Here is a 15931-nt window from a genome sequence, read left to right as displayed (position 1 = left end):
GTGCGAATTTCTGGCAACCAATATTGATTATTTGGGAAATCGAGCAAATTAAGAAAATCTGTCAGTTATTAAAAATTATCCGATGCCTCATAATTTCAAAGAATTGCATAGCTTTTTAGGACTAGTTTCCTATTTTCGTAAAATCGCTGACAAATTTGCGATCAAAGCGCAACCATTATACGATTTATTGAAAAGTAAAGAAAATTTCAAATTGAATGATGAAATAATAAATTGTTTTGAGTCATTGAAGAATGCTTTGACTTCAAGTCCGGTTCTTGCAATTTACAATCCTAAAGCACCAACAGAATTACATTATGACATCAGTGCACATGGTTTTGGATCTGTTCTGTTGCAAATGCAAGATGATAGGAAATTTCATCCGGTTATGTATTTTAGCAAACGCACTAGTGTTGCAAAAAGCAAGCATAAGCACTCAAAAGATTTCGTATATACTTACATGGCATTAGGTTCAAAATTGTGACTGGTTGTAACAGCCTTAAGCAAACACTACAAAAGAAGGAAATCAACCCAATAATTATGAGATGGCCTTTGGTATAATGACTTTTTTGTATTGTAAAAATTGTACCCTTATACCAAAAATTGTTTTTAAAATATCAACTTTGCATATCAATTTGTCAAATTTACCATACCGAAACGTCATGAATCAGAGACCATTTTTATTTATAATCTAGCCGGTTTCTCTCGTAGTCTAAATTGAACAAATTATACGTTATTTTATTTAAAACAATGGGATTAAATGATGCTGCTGCTTATTTCTATTTTCACTATGTGGGATTTAATTATCTGGGACGATAATCCTGTGGATTTTGTCCCTTCCTAATGGGGCAACAATGATTGAACAAAATATAAATATCCAGATGACGGACTGTCAGGCAAGAAAAAGACAATTAATTTATGAATGCAAACCATTGGAACATAATTTTACATGGTGTTCGAGCTCAGGAAATAAAGCAGCCGAAGGACCAGTAAATAATGTATTTACAGAATATATACAGAGTGTCGCAATATGTTTAACGATTTAACTGGAAGGTTTGTAAGGCCTTCCAATGATGTAATGATGGTGATTTTTAAGAGAAGCGAATTTACCAACTTATCTTTTGGTACTGACTCGTTACACCAGAACTCTTGGTTCAGGGTGGGTGGTGGACCAGTCATCCCCGAAAGAGGGGGATGGGACAACCCCATGACTCATAGTCCTTAACATAACCCCCCGCCTTGAAACCGCTGAGTAGGTTTTAAGAACCTTGATAGATAAACTACACAAACTGAAAGATGGACACAATTAAGAAAAATATATACATACATACAAATAAACTTACATCTAAACAATTAAGAAGAACGAAAATTAAACTATAAATTTATGTACACGCGCAAAAATGTTAAATGCCGATATTTACAATGCACTATTCAGTGTCACTTAGCGGAAGAGGGCAAAGATTAACTATTCCGCGTTTAAAAACGCCACTCGCGCACTTTATGGTCGCAACACGCACCAGGTTGTCGGCACCGGGATGAAGAGCGATGATTCTTCCAAGCCGCCACTGGAGGGCGGCTATGTTATCTTCCTTCAGGAGGACGAGGGTCCCTATTGCCGGTACCTTTGTCGACGTTTTGTTCCATTTGGCTCTGCCTTGAAGTGTGGACAGGTACTCCCTGGACCACCGCTTCCAAAAGTGTTGCCGACATGCCTCCACCAATTGCCAACGGGAGAGGCGGTTGCTAGGAACGGCGAGATGATCCTGTTCCACTGGGGCTGTCATGGCCTGGCCGATTAGGAAATGTCCGGGAGTCAGCGCCTCCAGGTCGTTGACGTCATTGGTCAAAGCAGTCAAAGGGCGCGAGTTCAGAACTGCCTCTATCCTGGTCAACAAAGTACACATTTCCTCGTAGGTCAAATGATTTTGACCTATAACTTTTTTCAAATGGGATTTAACCGATTTGATGCCGGCTTCTGCGAGCCCAGCAAAATGAGGAGACCGTGGAGGAATAAATTTCCAGCTTATACCCTTTTCCATTAATTTTGATTGAACCGACGGATTGCTGACAAGTTTGTGAAGCTCGCGCGCGGCGCCTACAAAATTTGTAGCGTTATCGCTGATAATGCTTTCGATGTTACCGCGTCGTGAAATAACACGTTTCATGGCGTTTAGAAATGATTCGGTGGTCAAATCTCCGACGAGTTCGATGTGCACAGCTTTGGTCGTTAAGCAAACAAATAATGCAAGGTACGACTTGACGAGTCTTTTTCCCCGACCGCGAGCTTCTTTGATGAAAAATGGACCGCCAAAGTCAATTCCCACATTCAAAAACGGCCGCGCTGCTTTTACTCTTAGTTCTGGTAAATCGCCCATAAGTTGTGAGTAAGACGTGGGCTTAGCCCTAAAACAAGGGACACATCTGTGAATTACTTTGCGGACTTGATCGCGGCCGGAAATGGGCCAGTATCTTTCGCGTATGTATGCCAAAGTGCCCATTTGTCCTGCATGCAATTGGTTTGTGTGAGCATCTTTGATTATTAGCTCCGTGACGAAGTGTTTCGGCAATAAGATGGGGTGTTTGCGATCGTATGTTACCGCTGCTTTCGATATACGACCCCCCACCCTGATTAGATTTTGATCGTCAAGAAATGGGTTCAGAGCACAAATACGCGAATTTTTTATTGGTGCTTTGTCTTTTAAAAGACGAAGTTCTTCGGAAAACGATTCCTGCTGGAGTAATCGTATGATTCGAATGGTGGCTTCTGCCAACTCCGCCTTTGTTAAACTACCGCGAATTTCGGGCTGATTCGTCGCTCGAAGCTTTAAGTTTTTTAAAACTCTTAGCCAGCAGGCCACTGTTGTTCTTAGCTTTTGAAATGTCGAACGACTCCGTAAGAGGAAAAAATCGGTTTGGTGGTTTTGCACTACCGCGACATAAGGAACCTTGCGTTTCGCTTCGATATCAGCCTCTGATATTTCAGTATCGTTTGGTGGATCGTACTGGACATTTAACTGTTCGAGCCATTCCGGCCCCTGAAACCATAGCGCGTTGGAGCTTAAATCGCGAGGCGATATTCCGCGTGTAATAATGTCCGCGGGATTTTCCGTTCCCTTAACGTGTCGCCACTGACTTCCTTTAGTTAACCGCTGTATTTCTGCGGCTCTATTTGCTACAAACGTTTTCCACCTTTGCGGGTCGGCCGCAATCCAAGAAATAACGATTTTAGAATCGGTCCAAAAATGGCAATTTTCTGGTGATATGTTCAGTATCTGCGACGTTTTCGACATGAGATTAGCAAGCAGTACCGCACCGCATAATTCGAGACGCGGCAGCGAAACGGTTTTGAGTGGAGCGACTCTTGACTTGGCGCATAGTAGGTGAATGTGAACTTTCAAATGCGCATCGATGGTTTTCACATAAATGACCGCTCCAAAAGCTTTCTCTGAGCTATCACAAAAGCCATGTAATTCGGTTTTAACAGCATTTTGACAAAAGATTCCTCGCGAAAATTTAAGTTGTGTCAACTCGGGTAGTTCTTCGATGAACGAACTCCAACCATTTTTTATCGAATCGGGAATTTCGTCGTCCCAGTCAATTTTCGCGGACCAAATCTGCTGCATTATGATTTTTGCCCGAGTAATGACTGGATTGATCAGACCGATGGGATCGAAGAGTTGCGCAATGGCGCTTAAAACAGAGCGTTTCGTAATTTTTGATAAAGAAAAGTCGAATTTTGTGTATGAAAATGCGTCCTTGCGGTCATCCCATAAAATGCCTAGGGTTTTCTTATCTGCTTGTTTGTCTATGATTAGCGCTTGATCCGCGGATGCCACACGTTCGTGTTTCAGCGTTTCGGGACTGTTTGATGAAAACTTGCTTAGTTTGAATTGTCCTTTTTGAAGTACCGTTTTCAACTGCTCCTTCATCTCGATTAATTCCGGAATTGGATCGGCTCCGAATAAGGCATCATCAACGTAAAAACAATTTTTTATAATCTGGTGCGCCAATGGATAGGCATTTTGCTCTTCGTGGCCCAATTGCTGAATGCATTTAATGGCGTGATATGAGGATGGGGTGAGTCCGTATGTGACAGTTTTTAACCGATAAGTTTTGATGGGTGATTCGGGTGATTCCCGCCATAAGATTTTTTGAAAGTTTCTATCGGCCGGGTCAATCAAAATGCACCGATACATTTTAGAAATGTCAGCACAAAGCACGAATTGTGGTGCCCGAAATTGGATCAATATGGTGAATAAATCTGGTTGCAGTACCGGTCCCGCCATCAAGTTGTCATTTAGGCTTAGCGAATTTGATGATTTGCTCGAACCGTCAAAGACCACACGAAGTTTGGTCGTCGCGCTATTTTGATTGAATACGCAACTATGCGGAAGGTAAAATGAATTTTCTTGTGAATCGTTTGTTACTGCTTCCATATGACCTAAACTCTCGTACTCTCTCATGAAATTGATATAGGACTCGTTTATGTTTGGGTTTCGTAGGCGTCTTTTTTCGACCGTTAAAAACCGTTTTTCGGCGATTTCGCGGGAATTGCCCAAATTTGGAGGATTTTCAGTAAAGGGTAACCGGACTACAAATTGCCCATTTGGTGCTCGATGGGTAGTTTTGTAAAAATGATCTTCACACGGATGACTCGCAATGATTGCTTCGTTTGAACCTGAAGCCACATTTTCTAATTCCCAAAATCTAGACAATGCATACGAATGTTTAGACAGGATGTGAAGCCCTCATTGTTTTGGTTTATGGTACCCCCTAATATCCATCCCAAGACTGTGTTTTGAAGTACCGGCTGGTTTTTCCCCAGTTGGATTTTACCCGAAATGAGTAGGTTTAGAAACAGTTCAGCCCCCAATAAAACGTCTACCGGGGTAGCTAGATGAGGCGCCCCGTCGGCTAATTGGATATGCTTGGGAATATTCAAACACTGTAGATTGAAGTTCTTTGTCGGGACTAATCCGGTTATCTCGGGAATTACCAAGCACTTTACAGTTGTCGCGTACCGGGAAGTGCGACTTTGGAACGAGAGATTTACATATTTGTGAATTCTAGAAATTCCATTTATTCCTTTGATGCACATGTTCAATTTGTGCGTTTGGAGTCCTAATTCCCGAGACAAAGACTCCGTTATAAGATGCGATTGACTACCGATGTCTAATAGTGCGCGAATCTCTTTCGTCGTACCGTTCGCGGATTTTGTCACTATTGTCGCAGTTGATAACAGAACGTTTGAACTCAGCGCCATGTTGCACATCGACGGACCTGGTTCTGATTCCGAAGAAGTTATGATATTTGATGATGTGTCCTCGATATGCAACATGGTGTGGTGTTTTTTGTCGCACTTTTTGCAATGCGACGACCAACAATCCTTGACACTATGATTTTTGCAGAAGCAGTTGATACAACGGTTTTGCGATTTAATTTTATTTATACGCTCCTTGGGACTTAAAGAAATGAACTTTTCGCACTTGAAGATGTTGTGCTCGCCGTTGCAGAAAAAACACGAAGTCTTTTTTGGAGACATGTGGAAAATTTTATGTTTAGGTTGTGCCGGTTTCATAAATTTTGCGTGAAAAGATGGTTTTTTCGTCTCGACTGCGGATGAGATTTTGTTCAACTGCATCGATTGCAGAGTTTGGCAGCGTTTCTCCAAAAACGCGATTAATTTATCGTAAGTCGGAATTTCGTCCGGCAGCAAGGATTCCTCCCACGAAGCGTTAGAAAAATAATCTAATTTTGATGATATTATATATACAAGTAAATCACCCCATTGGCCAACAGGCCGATTTAGGGTTTTGAGACCGCTTAAATTGATGCTTAACGCATTCAGAAGTGAACGGAGTGATGTGTGATCGTTTTTGGAAACTGCGGGGATGTCGAATATGGTCTTTATGTGTTTATTAATCGTTAAGCGACGGTTTTCGAAACGCGTTTTTAATAACTTGATGGCGACCGCGTAATTCTCTCCGGTCGTCTCCAACGCGTCCAGTGAAGTTTTCGCCTCATCGTCTAAACACGACTTTAGATAGTTTAATTTTTGAATATCGCTTATCGTATCGTTGGACCCGATTAAGCTTTCGAATGTATCGATAAACGACGCCCATTCTCCGAAATTTCCATTAAATCGCGGAAGATCAATGGTTGGCAATTTTAGATGTTGCATTGTGCCAGTTGCACAATCGTTAGATTTTCGACTAGATCGGCCGTGATTTAGCATTACGTTTTCAAAGAGCCCCAACGTCGTGAAGAAATGACTTTGTATGGTCTGGAAGCGGTAGATCGCCTCGTTATTATCTCCCGATTCGTCTGGAAGTTTGATTGAATCACCGCCTAAGCGACCTACAAACTCGGTGAAGTCTTTCAGCAACTGCTCGACATTTTGTAGGCGACGTTTTGCCTCACCAAACTTATCTTCATTCGACCCGTCAACTACAAATTCGTAATGGGAGTGCAAAGTGTTGATTATCCATTGAAATTTATTCGCGTCTTGTTGTGACAATGACATTTTGTTATTTGAATTTTGACCTCGTCAGAAATGTATACTTTATAGTAGTCAGAATAGAGGAAGCATGCAACTCTACCTTTTATGATGACCCTTCTTTGGTCCGATATGTCCTGGACATGATCAAGGTGGATGATGTTGCCACTCCGATGATAAGAAGAACGCACAAGATGCTTTCCCGACTTCTTCAAGTCGGTGATGATGTTTACGACACTCACGATATTGCACAGGTTTCCTATCCGGCTCGAAGGACCAAAATGTTCGAGCTCAGGAAATAAAGCAGCCGAAGGACCAGTAAATAATGTATTTACAGAATATATACAGAGTGTCGCAATATGTTTAACGATTTAACTGGAAGGTTTGTAAGGCCTTCCAATGATGTAATGATGGTGATTTTTAAGAGAAGCGAATTTACCAACTTATCTTTTGGTACTGACTCGTTACACCAGAACTCTTGGTTCAGGGTGGGTGGTGGACCAGTCATCCCCGAAAGAGGGGGATGGGACAACCCCATGACTCATAGTCCTTAACACATGGTATTCTGCAAGATTGAAAAAAAAATCTATTAAAGATATAACAAAGGCAAAAAAGTTGTGCCAAAAGGCGCTGGACACTTCCAATGACGAAACTAATGATTCTGATGATGAGGCCAACGATATTTTAAGACGAAAAAGAAAATCCCATTATTTCGACAATTGCTCCAAAAGAACTATCGTGGATGAAGATAACAGCTCAGATGAAGCTTTTAAACCGGCGAACATCTGGAGTCGGTCCACCAAAAGAAAAAAAACTATGGTGTATTTTGTATACGGTGAGGAATCCAGAAACCCAGTATTTAAGAGGAACACAGGGTCGTCAATTGCGAGCTCTATTAAACAAACGCAAAACATTTAATGCCGAAATTGTAGACTTGAATTCTATGAAAATTTTCAAACTGGACAGATGGGATGGCTATTCACCTTTTTTAATTCTGTTTCAGCCGACGCCGACGTAAAAATGCACGGTATAAGATTTGAATTGAAAGAAATAAACCGGAAACTTGAACGGTTAGAAACACTTCTTCTGTCTGCGAAAGCTGAATCTGGTCTTCCCAGTGTGAACGGTGCAACCTCATTTGAGGATATGCCTGCAAAAACTAAAGAAGATCTCGACAAACTGAACGATGAACTGAAAGACTTATTCAAATTTGAACAGTTGGTAAATTAATTTACCTATCTTTTTCTCAAAGTTCCTAATTCTACAACTATTGCAGACAAGAATGCTGTCTTTATTAGGGGGCCAATCCATACGGAAAACTCTGTTCCTCAAAATGGACAAAATGTTTTCAAAATCCCTTGCGACACAATATTCAGGCCAAGGAAAGAAGAAACACCCTTTCAATGAATTGTGAGAGATATATCGGCTAGTCATCAGTAAGATCTACTTTGTATGTTGTAGATGCAGGTTTTTATAACAGTATATCTTCAGCTTCTATACGATTACGACATTGCAATGCCACAGATGAGAAAATCAAAGTTAATATAAGTTTGTTTTTGGCGTCTGCCAAACAACGTCTCCCAAAGTGAAGTAAGAATAAGATCTCATTATTATTAGGTCATCCTATTTCATTCATCATTAACTTTTTATTGGCATTTTTAGTATATCATTAGTTTTATATGTATTATTGTTAAGTTTCTTTTGTTTTTTGATGTTTTGTTTAAATAATATAATAAATTGTATAAATTTATATATATATATCGTTTTATTGATATATAAACGTAGATATTGTACACATATTTAAAAAAATATATTTTTTTATGATGTTTAAACAAATATAAAATATACGAGTGATAATGAGCCTGACTAAACTCAAACTGCAACCCAACATACATTTTCATAGCTGTCGTAGATATTTGAAATGAACGTCAAAGTTGACAAATTTTTCTGAACAATCTACTTACGCAATTATGCTTTTAATTTATGAAGACTGCTAAGTTTTAGCATTGCTTTTATCTGCTTAAGGTTTCGTCGGAGGAGATGCCATTCCATATGCGATTAGATACCGTGTTGAGTGAATGAATTTGTCGAAGCTCTGACAGCTGTTGTAAATATAAATTTGGCAACGAATGCTATGAAAATGTATGTTGGGTTGCAGTTTAAATTTGGTCAGGCTCATTATCACTCGTGGACCACGGTGTATTTAAGTGTAATATTTTTTCTGTAGTCAATTAGACCTGTAATGTTGGTTGCCTGCTGACTACAAGTTGGCAGAACCGAACGGCGTGTCATCTGTCCAAAGGGTGTGGTTGAATAAACCGTTGTTTTTGTTAGATATGTTATTTTGTGTTTAATCCTGGACATCGGGGGGTTCTAACCAACCCCCTACATTTCTATATTTTATTTAATATATTTATATAACAATAAAAAATCTAACGGAAACGATGTTTATTACATATTTCAAATTACATATTTTCTCAATATTAAATGCTGTCTGGAACTCCTATAAAGTTCCATATTATCGTTATACTAATTATTGTAACTGTATTTAAGGCTTGTTTTTTGACTTTACATTCTGATGAATGATGATGAATGTCGCAGAATTTTCAAGAAAGAGTGTAAAGTTCTTTTCGATGAAATCCATGAGCAACGTGCAGAAATAAACCGAAATAAACTTTCTCATTCTCATCCACCTGTGCATGAAGACGTAACTGCAGTATACTCGGATGTACTAAAAAGTGAAGCGCATCCAGCTGTAATAGTAAAACCAAAAGATCTGGAACGAAAACCAATTACCACTAAGCTTGACCTATACAAAAAAATAAATCCTGTAGAAGATCAACTAAATCTTGCTAAGGTTAAGGCTGTCAAAGAAGGTGAGCTACTCGTGGGATTCCCTTCTAAAGCGCACAAAGCTAAATTCTCAAAACTTGCTTCGGGAAAATTGTCTAATGATTACATTATATCATTGTAACAGAACATCGTAACGTATCGGTTTTTCAGCGTCACATTAAAGGAATGTTACGCGACTATGGTGGAGTGTTGGTTACACGTGTGGACGGCACGTGTAAAATCAATGCGCAACTTTCGTTTGATCCGAAAAACCGACAACTACCTGCTTAAGGACCACTGAGAAGTTTTGGTCATTTTGTCAGTTTAGTAAAACATTTGAAATGGAGTGGACTGAAAAAATTACGCTGGAATTGATTGAGAAATATAGATCCTATGAAATTTTGTGGGATTCTAAAAATTCATCATACTACAATAAAATAAAAAAAAGTGATGCTTGGGAAGCGATTGCCCCAGAGATCGACGGGGCAACTGCAGAAGACTGCGAAAAAAAGTAAACGGTTTACTGGTTGCACTACAGCGAGAAAAATCCAAATTGAAAAAGAGTCAGGGGACAGGAAAACGTAAGCAGCAATAATTAAACCATACGTTTTTAAAACTAAATGTTTATAGTTTTTTTGTCTGTTTTAATACTATACTTATTACAAAAATTGAAATAACAATAATTCATATTTTTTTAGGACGTTCCGAGATATATGAGAGCAGCTGGTACGCCTTCAAAAGTTTACAGTTTCTTTGGGACAAGAAAAAAGTCCGGAAAACAACAAGCACGGTGAGTACTCACTCATATTTATGCGTATTTATTTTATGCGCCCCTCGTTTTGAAAATAGTTAACTAACTCTTCTCGTGCTAATTTAGCATTCATACAAGCTCTTCTTGGTACGTTTCTTATTGGAAGTAACGAGCATGTGGATTCATTTGTTATAGTTCTAAATGTGCCTTCAATTAAATTTCCTTCAATTTCTTCGTCAAATGTTCCATTCGGGGTATATAAAGAGGAAGAACTTGAACTATTTCTCAAAAAAATATGTAAACGAGCTATTGTCAATACAATTAATGCAGCTTTTCCGGCCTCTAACAACATTGGTTTGCGAAGTACTCGAAATATCGCTGAAGCAATATAAAAAACATTCTCCACAATCCTACGACCTCTAGATAAACGGTAATTAAAAATTCGTTCTGGTGATCCTTTCGAATGTACTCCAGAAAATGGCTTCATTAATGTTTCACTCAAAGCAAATGCTTCATCCCCAAGAAAAAAATAAGGAAGACTCTGTTGCCTACCTTGTAAAGGTTCGGGCAATGGAAAATTTAAAGAATTTCGTTGAATTTTCTTACAAAGAGAACTTTTAAATATTTCTCCGTTTGAAATTCGTCCCTGAGCACCAATATCAACGTATAAAAAGTTGTAATGAGCATCCACAAGTGCAAACAGTACAGTCGAAAATGTCGATTTGTAATTGAAGAATTCACTTCCTGTATTAATGGGTGCTTGCAGAACGACATGTTTTCCATCTAGAGCACCCAAAGAATGTGGAAAATTCCAAATATCATCATATTGTTTCGCTATGTTTAACCATCGTTCAGCTGATCTAAGGATCTGTAAAAACACAGTCCAGGTTAATACATACAGGGTCCGGCAACACTTGTGTCCACCCCCAAAATCGTCTTTAATTTTAAAGATAAAATTTTGAAAATTTGCATACGCTCACAGTTGACAAAGCTCTAGAAGCTGACGTAAAAATTTGTTTTTTATCACTGATAGTTTTGGCGTCGCGACGCCTTAAAAATGTAATTGTTAGGTAATTGTGAGGGTTTGTGATATCAACCCCTAATTTAATTTTTTTTCAATATAAATATGTTAAAAATATCTAAGTTATTATTTTCGATTCAATGCAAATTGTCTTCAAAATTTGAGGAAAAAATGCTGTTTTATCAAGTTAGTTTCCAATTTTATTATGTCAAAATTGGGAACTACGTTTACACCCATCTGTCAACATCTTGTGTCACAAATGACATCTATTCTTTGGCTCGCTTTAGATTGTAACAAAAGTCTTACTTGGTGAAATTGTCACTTTGTCGATGTTAATTAACGATTTCTGGTGTCCATAAAGTGCAACATGCCCGTGGTAATCAAAATAAACCTTATAAAAGTGAGTGAAGTGACTTGTGAAATTTTGGTGTAAACGTAGATTGCCGTTGCACTGTCATAATTTTGAAAACTAACTTGATAAAGCAACGTTTTTTTCGCAAATTTTAAACACAATTTGCATTAGATTTAAAATAAAAACTCAGATATTTGTACCACAGTTATGTTGAAATAAAATTGAATTCGCGTATATTTCCGCAAAAACTCAAAAATCGCTAAAAATTATACTTCTTAGGCGTCGCGACGCCAACCAAACCGTGATAAAAAAACAAATTTTTACGTCAGCTTCTAGAGCTTTGTCAACTATGAGCGTATGCAAATTTTCAAAATTTTATCTTTAAAATTAAAGACGATTTTGGGGGTGGACACAAGTGTTGCCGGACCCTGTATATTAATAAATACAGTTACAGCAAAATGCAGTAAATGTTGCGTCGAAAATAGATATATCATAAAAAAATTCGGAGTATATCAAAAAAAAAAAATCATAAAAATACATATTTTATTTTTCATCATATTTTAAATTTCAGATTGAAACTGATAATGGGGAGGAAAATGGTGATGAAGATTTCATTGACATCGATTCGCAAGATTCTACTCCCGCCACTCAAGAAATTATTGAAACCCCAATTAGAAAAAAACGAAAAACGAATCAAGAGGAAAAGCTGGAGGCTGCTTTTAAAATTCTTAAACCCTTTCTACCGAGCTGTCACCTCGACGTGGTGAAAATGCCTAGTAAGTTCAATGATTCTGGGGTCGGTTAGGACGGGAGCCGTGCTCCTAGTAGGGGCACCCATGTCTGAACGGTCCCGGTTGAGAATGGAAGCCAAGAACAGCTCAACGCAATCCCAAGGTGTAATCTACCGTGCTCAAGGGATGAATGGCTCTGCGTCAGTGAGTCTTGAACGGTGACCTCCGGATACCAGAGGACCTCCGGTTGTATACAAATCCGCTTACTGCAGCATGCGGAGCTCTACTGCAGCGGACCTCCCTTCTCCGGTACTCGTGGGACACTCATGGACAAAGATTTACATTCAAATTCTAGCAGTGGCAGGGACACGGACGCGAGCTTAGCCGGGGACGTGGACCGCCTCAAAATAATTAAAAAAAACCGCAGTGGTGCGGCAAAAAGACGGGCTCGCAGGGACCGTGCAGCTTCTCAAGCTGGACAGGGCTCAGCGGGACCGTCTAGACAACCAGAAGGACCCAAAAAAGGTAGGGCTCCATACGTGGGGCCTAACCCCAAGGGCTCCTCTGAAAAAACAAGAACCGGACAGATAACCGGCTCCAAAAGGGGACGGGAATCTACCGGGACCCCTCCCAGCGCTGGTCAACGCGCCAAACGGGCTAAGCCGGCGGACACTTTTGTTCCGACGGTGGCTCCGGCTCTTCAAATGAGCATTTACCCTGAGGGCTTCCCTGCGAGGCAACTCACAAATGCTCATTTTGAAGCCATACAACAAAGGTTGTATGAGGCGCTCATGAGAGCGTCTGAGCAGCCCGGTGAGGATGGGCACATCCCACATCTGGTTAGTGGTAGGCTCCGGCAAGGGGCTGTCCACACATAGTGTCAGGATGAACGAACCAGAGAGTGGTTAGGACTCGTAATACGGGACCTACAACTCGAAGGTTTGGAACTGAGGTACACACCCTCAGCAGACCTGCCTAAGCCAAGAAAAGCTCTAGTGGTCACTCAGGGGCCTCCCCAGACCCCGGAGCAGATACTGGGCCTACTTGACGCACAGAATCCAGGTCTAGGAGCGCGTAGTTGGGTGATCTACGGCTCTGAACGGGTGGGCTTTAGCTCAACTCGGTTGGTGGTTGGGCTGTGGCAACCATCAATAGAGATGCTACGGAGGAATAACTTCCGAGCATTCTTCATTTTCAACCCGGCAACCGTAAGGCTGCTAGGTAGGGATGAAGCAGCGGGGACCGCTGGCGAGGCGGAACCCGCAAACGAGGGGAACGCTGATTCAGCGGGACCCTCGGAAAAAGCAGAGAAGGATGGTCAGGGGCCTAAGTAGGAACCGACTCTCCTTCCTGCAGCTCAATTTGCACCATAGTGTGGCTGCCAGTGCCTGCTTCAGTAGGCAGGTAACCCCGGGTGACAGTCATGAGAGAGGGTAGGCAGAGACCATTTGTAGTGTGCTCAGCCTACTTACCATATGATTCACCTACTTTACCACCATCCAGAGAGCTGATGGAGGTAATTGAATTCTGCAAAAAAAGCAACCTGCCTCTCGTGGTCGGATGTGATGCCAACTCGCACCACATAGTGTGGGGGAGCTCGAACATCAACCCCAGAGGAGACGCCATGTTGCAGTATCTTGCCACAACTGGCTTAGATATTCTAAACCAGGACAACAAACCAACCTTTGTCACAAAGACGAGGAGTGAGGTAATTGATATTACTCTTTGCTCAATAAACTTGGTGCATGAGATAAGAAACTGGCACGTATCGGAGGAGCTAAGTCTATCGGACCACCGATACATCCGGTTTGACATCCAATGAGATTTGAAGAAGACAAAAGGGTACAGGGACCCGAGGGCGACAAAGTGGGCCTCCTACAAGGAGGCTCTAGCTCTCAGGGTCTCAGGACTCTCTTGTAAAATCCGTCGCAACGACGAAGCGGAGACTCTGTCCAAGGCACTAAGCGAGGCTATTGTGGAGTCCTACAAAGAGAACTGCTCTGTTCGCAGATCTCGTAAGACTGACAGTGCCCCTTGGTGGACCGAAAAGCTTAGTAAGCTAAGGAAAACCGCAAGGAAACTCTGGAATAGAGCAAGACTTGCGGGAACAAACGAGTCTTGGGAGCTTTATAAGAAGGCACAAAGGGACTTCAAATCTGAGGTAAACCGCAGGAAAAGGAACAGCTGGAGAGACTACTGTGAGCGGATTAACAACTTTCCGCAAGCAGCAAGACTTCAGAAGGTTCTATCAAAAGACAAGTCTGTCAGTCTGGGGTGTCTGAGAACTCAAACAGGGGACTACACGGTCTCCGAGGAGGATACTCTCAGGCTCCTACTACAGACTCACTTTCCAAACTCCTTGGAATCCAAGGAGGAAGGAAGTGTCAACATTGGAAAATGCACCACCTCTCGGGAGGCGTGGAGATTTGCTTCTAAAATCATCACCCACGAAAGGATAAAATGGGCCATAAATTCATTTGCGCCTTACAAGTCGGCAGGTATGGATGAGATATTTCCAGCTCTCTTACAAAAGGGACTAGATATGCTCACCACACCACTGCTGCACCTATTCAGAGCCTGTCTTGCACTCGGCTACATACCACGTAGCTGGAGGGAAGTCAGGGTTATCTTTATACCCAAGCCAGGGCGTGCAACATATGCCGAGACTAAAAGCTACAGACCGATCAGCCTTTCCTCGTTTTTACTAAAAACCATGGAAAGACTGATAGACAAACATGTTAGGGAGGAGTTGCTGTGCAATATGCCACTACATCCAAACCAGCATGCCTATCAAATGGGCAAATCCACAGAATCGGCTCTGCATCAAATCGTAATGAAGATTGAATCAGGGCTAACTGGAGGATATTACACTCTTGGAACGTTCCTAGACATTGAGGGGGCATTTGACAATGCAACCTATGACTCTATGGAATTAGCTCTAAGGAATCATGGGGGAAATCAAACATTAATAAAATGGGTCCTAGCCATGTTGACAAACAGATCAATCAACACAAATCTTGGTAAGTGTTGGGTTAAGGTCACCGCTTCACAAGAATGCCCACAGGGAGGAGTTTTATCTCCACTTCTGTGGAACTTGGTAGTGGATGACTTAATACATAAACTACACATGGAAGGGGTCTATGTGCAAGGTTATGCTGATGACATCGTAATCCTTGTTCAGGGCAAGTTTCTTGACTTGGCTAAAGAGCTCACACAAGGGGCTCTAAGGCTGGTCGAGAAATGGTGCACAGGACAAGGACTATCTGTAAACCCTGACAAAACCAGTCATGTAATCTTTACCAAGAGAAGAAAGGATCAATATACGGCCCCATCACTCTTTGGCAAGACACTAGAAGTTCAAACAGTGGTCAAGTATTTAGGCATCCACCTAGATTCTAGACTCACATGGAGAACTCATGTGCAAAACAAAATTGGAAAAGCTACAGCAGCCCTGTGGGCGTGCGGAGGACTGTGGGGAAAACATGGGGAATTACTCCCAGAATATTGCATTGGCTGTACGCATGTGTAGATAGTCTATGGATCCATCGTCTGGTGGGGCGCGACGTCTAGGCTTTGGGCCAAAACTCTTGTGGCTAAAGCTCAAAGATTAGCGTGCCTTACTATAACAGGAGCGATGAAATCCACTCCCACATCGGCCATGGAAATACTGACGGGGCTTACTCCCCTTCACCTCAAAGTGAAGGAGTCAGCTGCGGCGGGATTCCTTAGGTTAAGGTGTACAGGGCAGTGG

General features: G+C 41.2%; 1 protein-coding gene across 1 annotated transcript; it reads right to left on the bottom strand.

Moving 5' to 3' along the window:
* Positions 1–1256: 1256 nt before the first annotated feature.
* LOC148170658 (uncharacterized) lies at positions 1257–7031 on the bottom strand. Its single transcript, XM_088042211.1, has 6 exons — positions 6840–7031; positions 6597–6783; positions 4720–6540; positions 1426–4675; positions 1341–1371; positions 1257–1277 (listed from the first exon to the last, which is right to left on the bottom strand). The coding sequence occupies exons 1-6, from the start codon at positions 7029–7031 to the stop codon at positions 1257–1259; spliced, it is 5502 nt and encodes a 1833-aa protein (XP_087898337.1).
* Positions 7032–15931: the final 8900 nt, after the last annotated feature.

This window comes from Gnatocerus cornutus, chromosome 7, assembly GCF_029298725.1.
Source record: "Gnatocerus cornutus isolate USDA-ARS CGAHR chromosome 7, icGnaCorn1.1, whole genome shotgun sequence".
Classification (NCBI taxonomy): Eukaryota; Metazoa; Arthropoda; class Insecta; order Coleoptera; family Tenebrionidae; genus Gnatocerus; species Gnatocerus cornutus.
Note: the sequence above shows the minus strand (reverse complement) of the source record. Positions and strands in the feature narration are given on the sequence as shown.

Bases quoted from the DNA above. Each gene is read 5' to 3' on its own strand.
- LOC148170658 (XM_088042211.1), bottom strand. From the start codon at position 7,031: ATGGGGTTGTCCCATCCCCCTCTTTCGGGGATGACTGGTCCACCACCC. The intron at 1,372-1,425 runs GTGCATTGTAAA...ATAAATTTATAG, and splicing joins CCGCTAAGTGACACTGAATA to TTTAATTTTCGTTCTTCTTA. The intron at 1,278-1,340 runs GTAAGTTTATTT...CAGTTTGTGTAG, and splicing joins TTCTTCTTAATTGTTTAGAT to TTTATCTATCAAGGTTCTTA.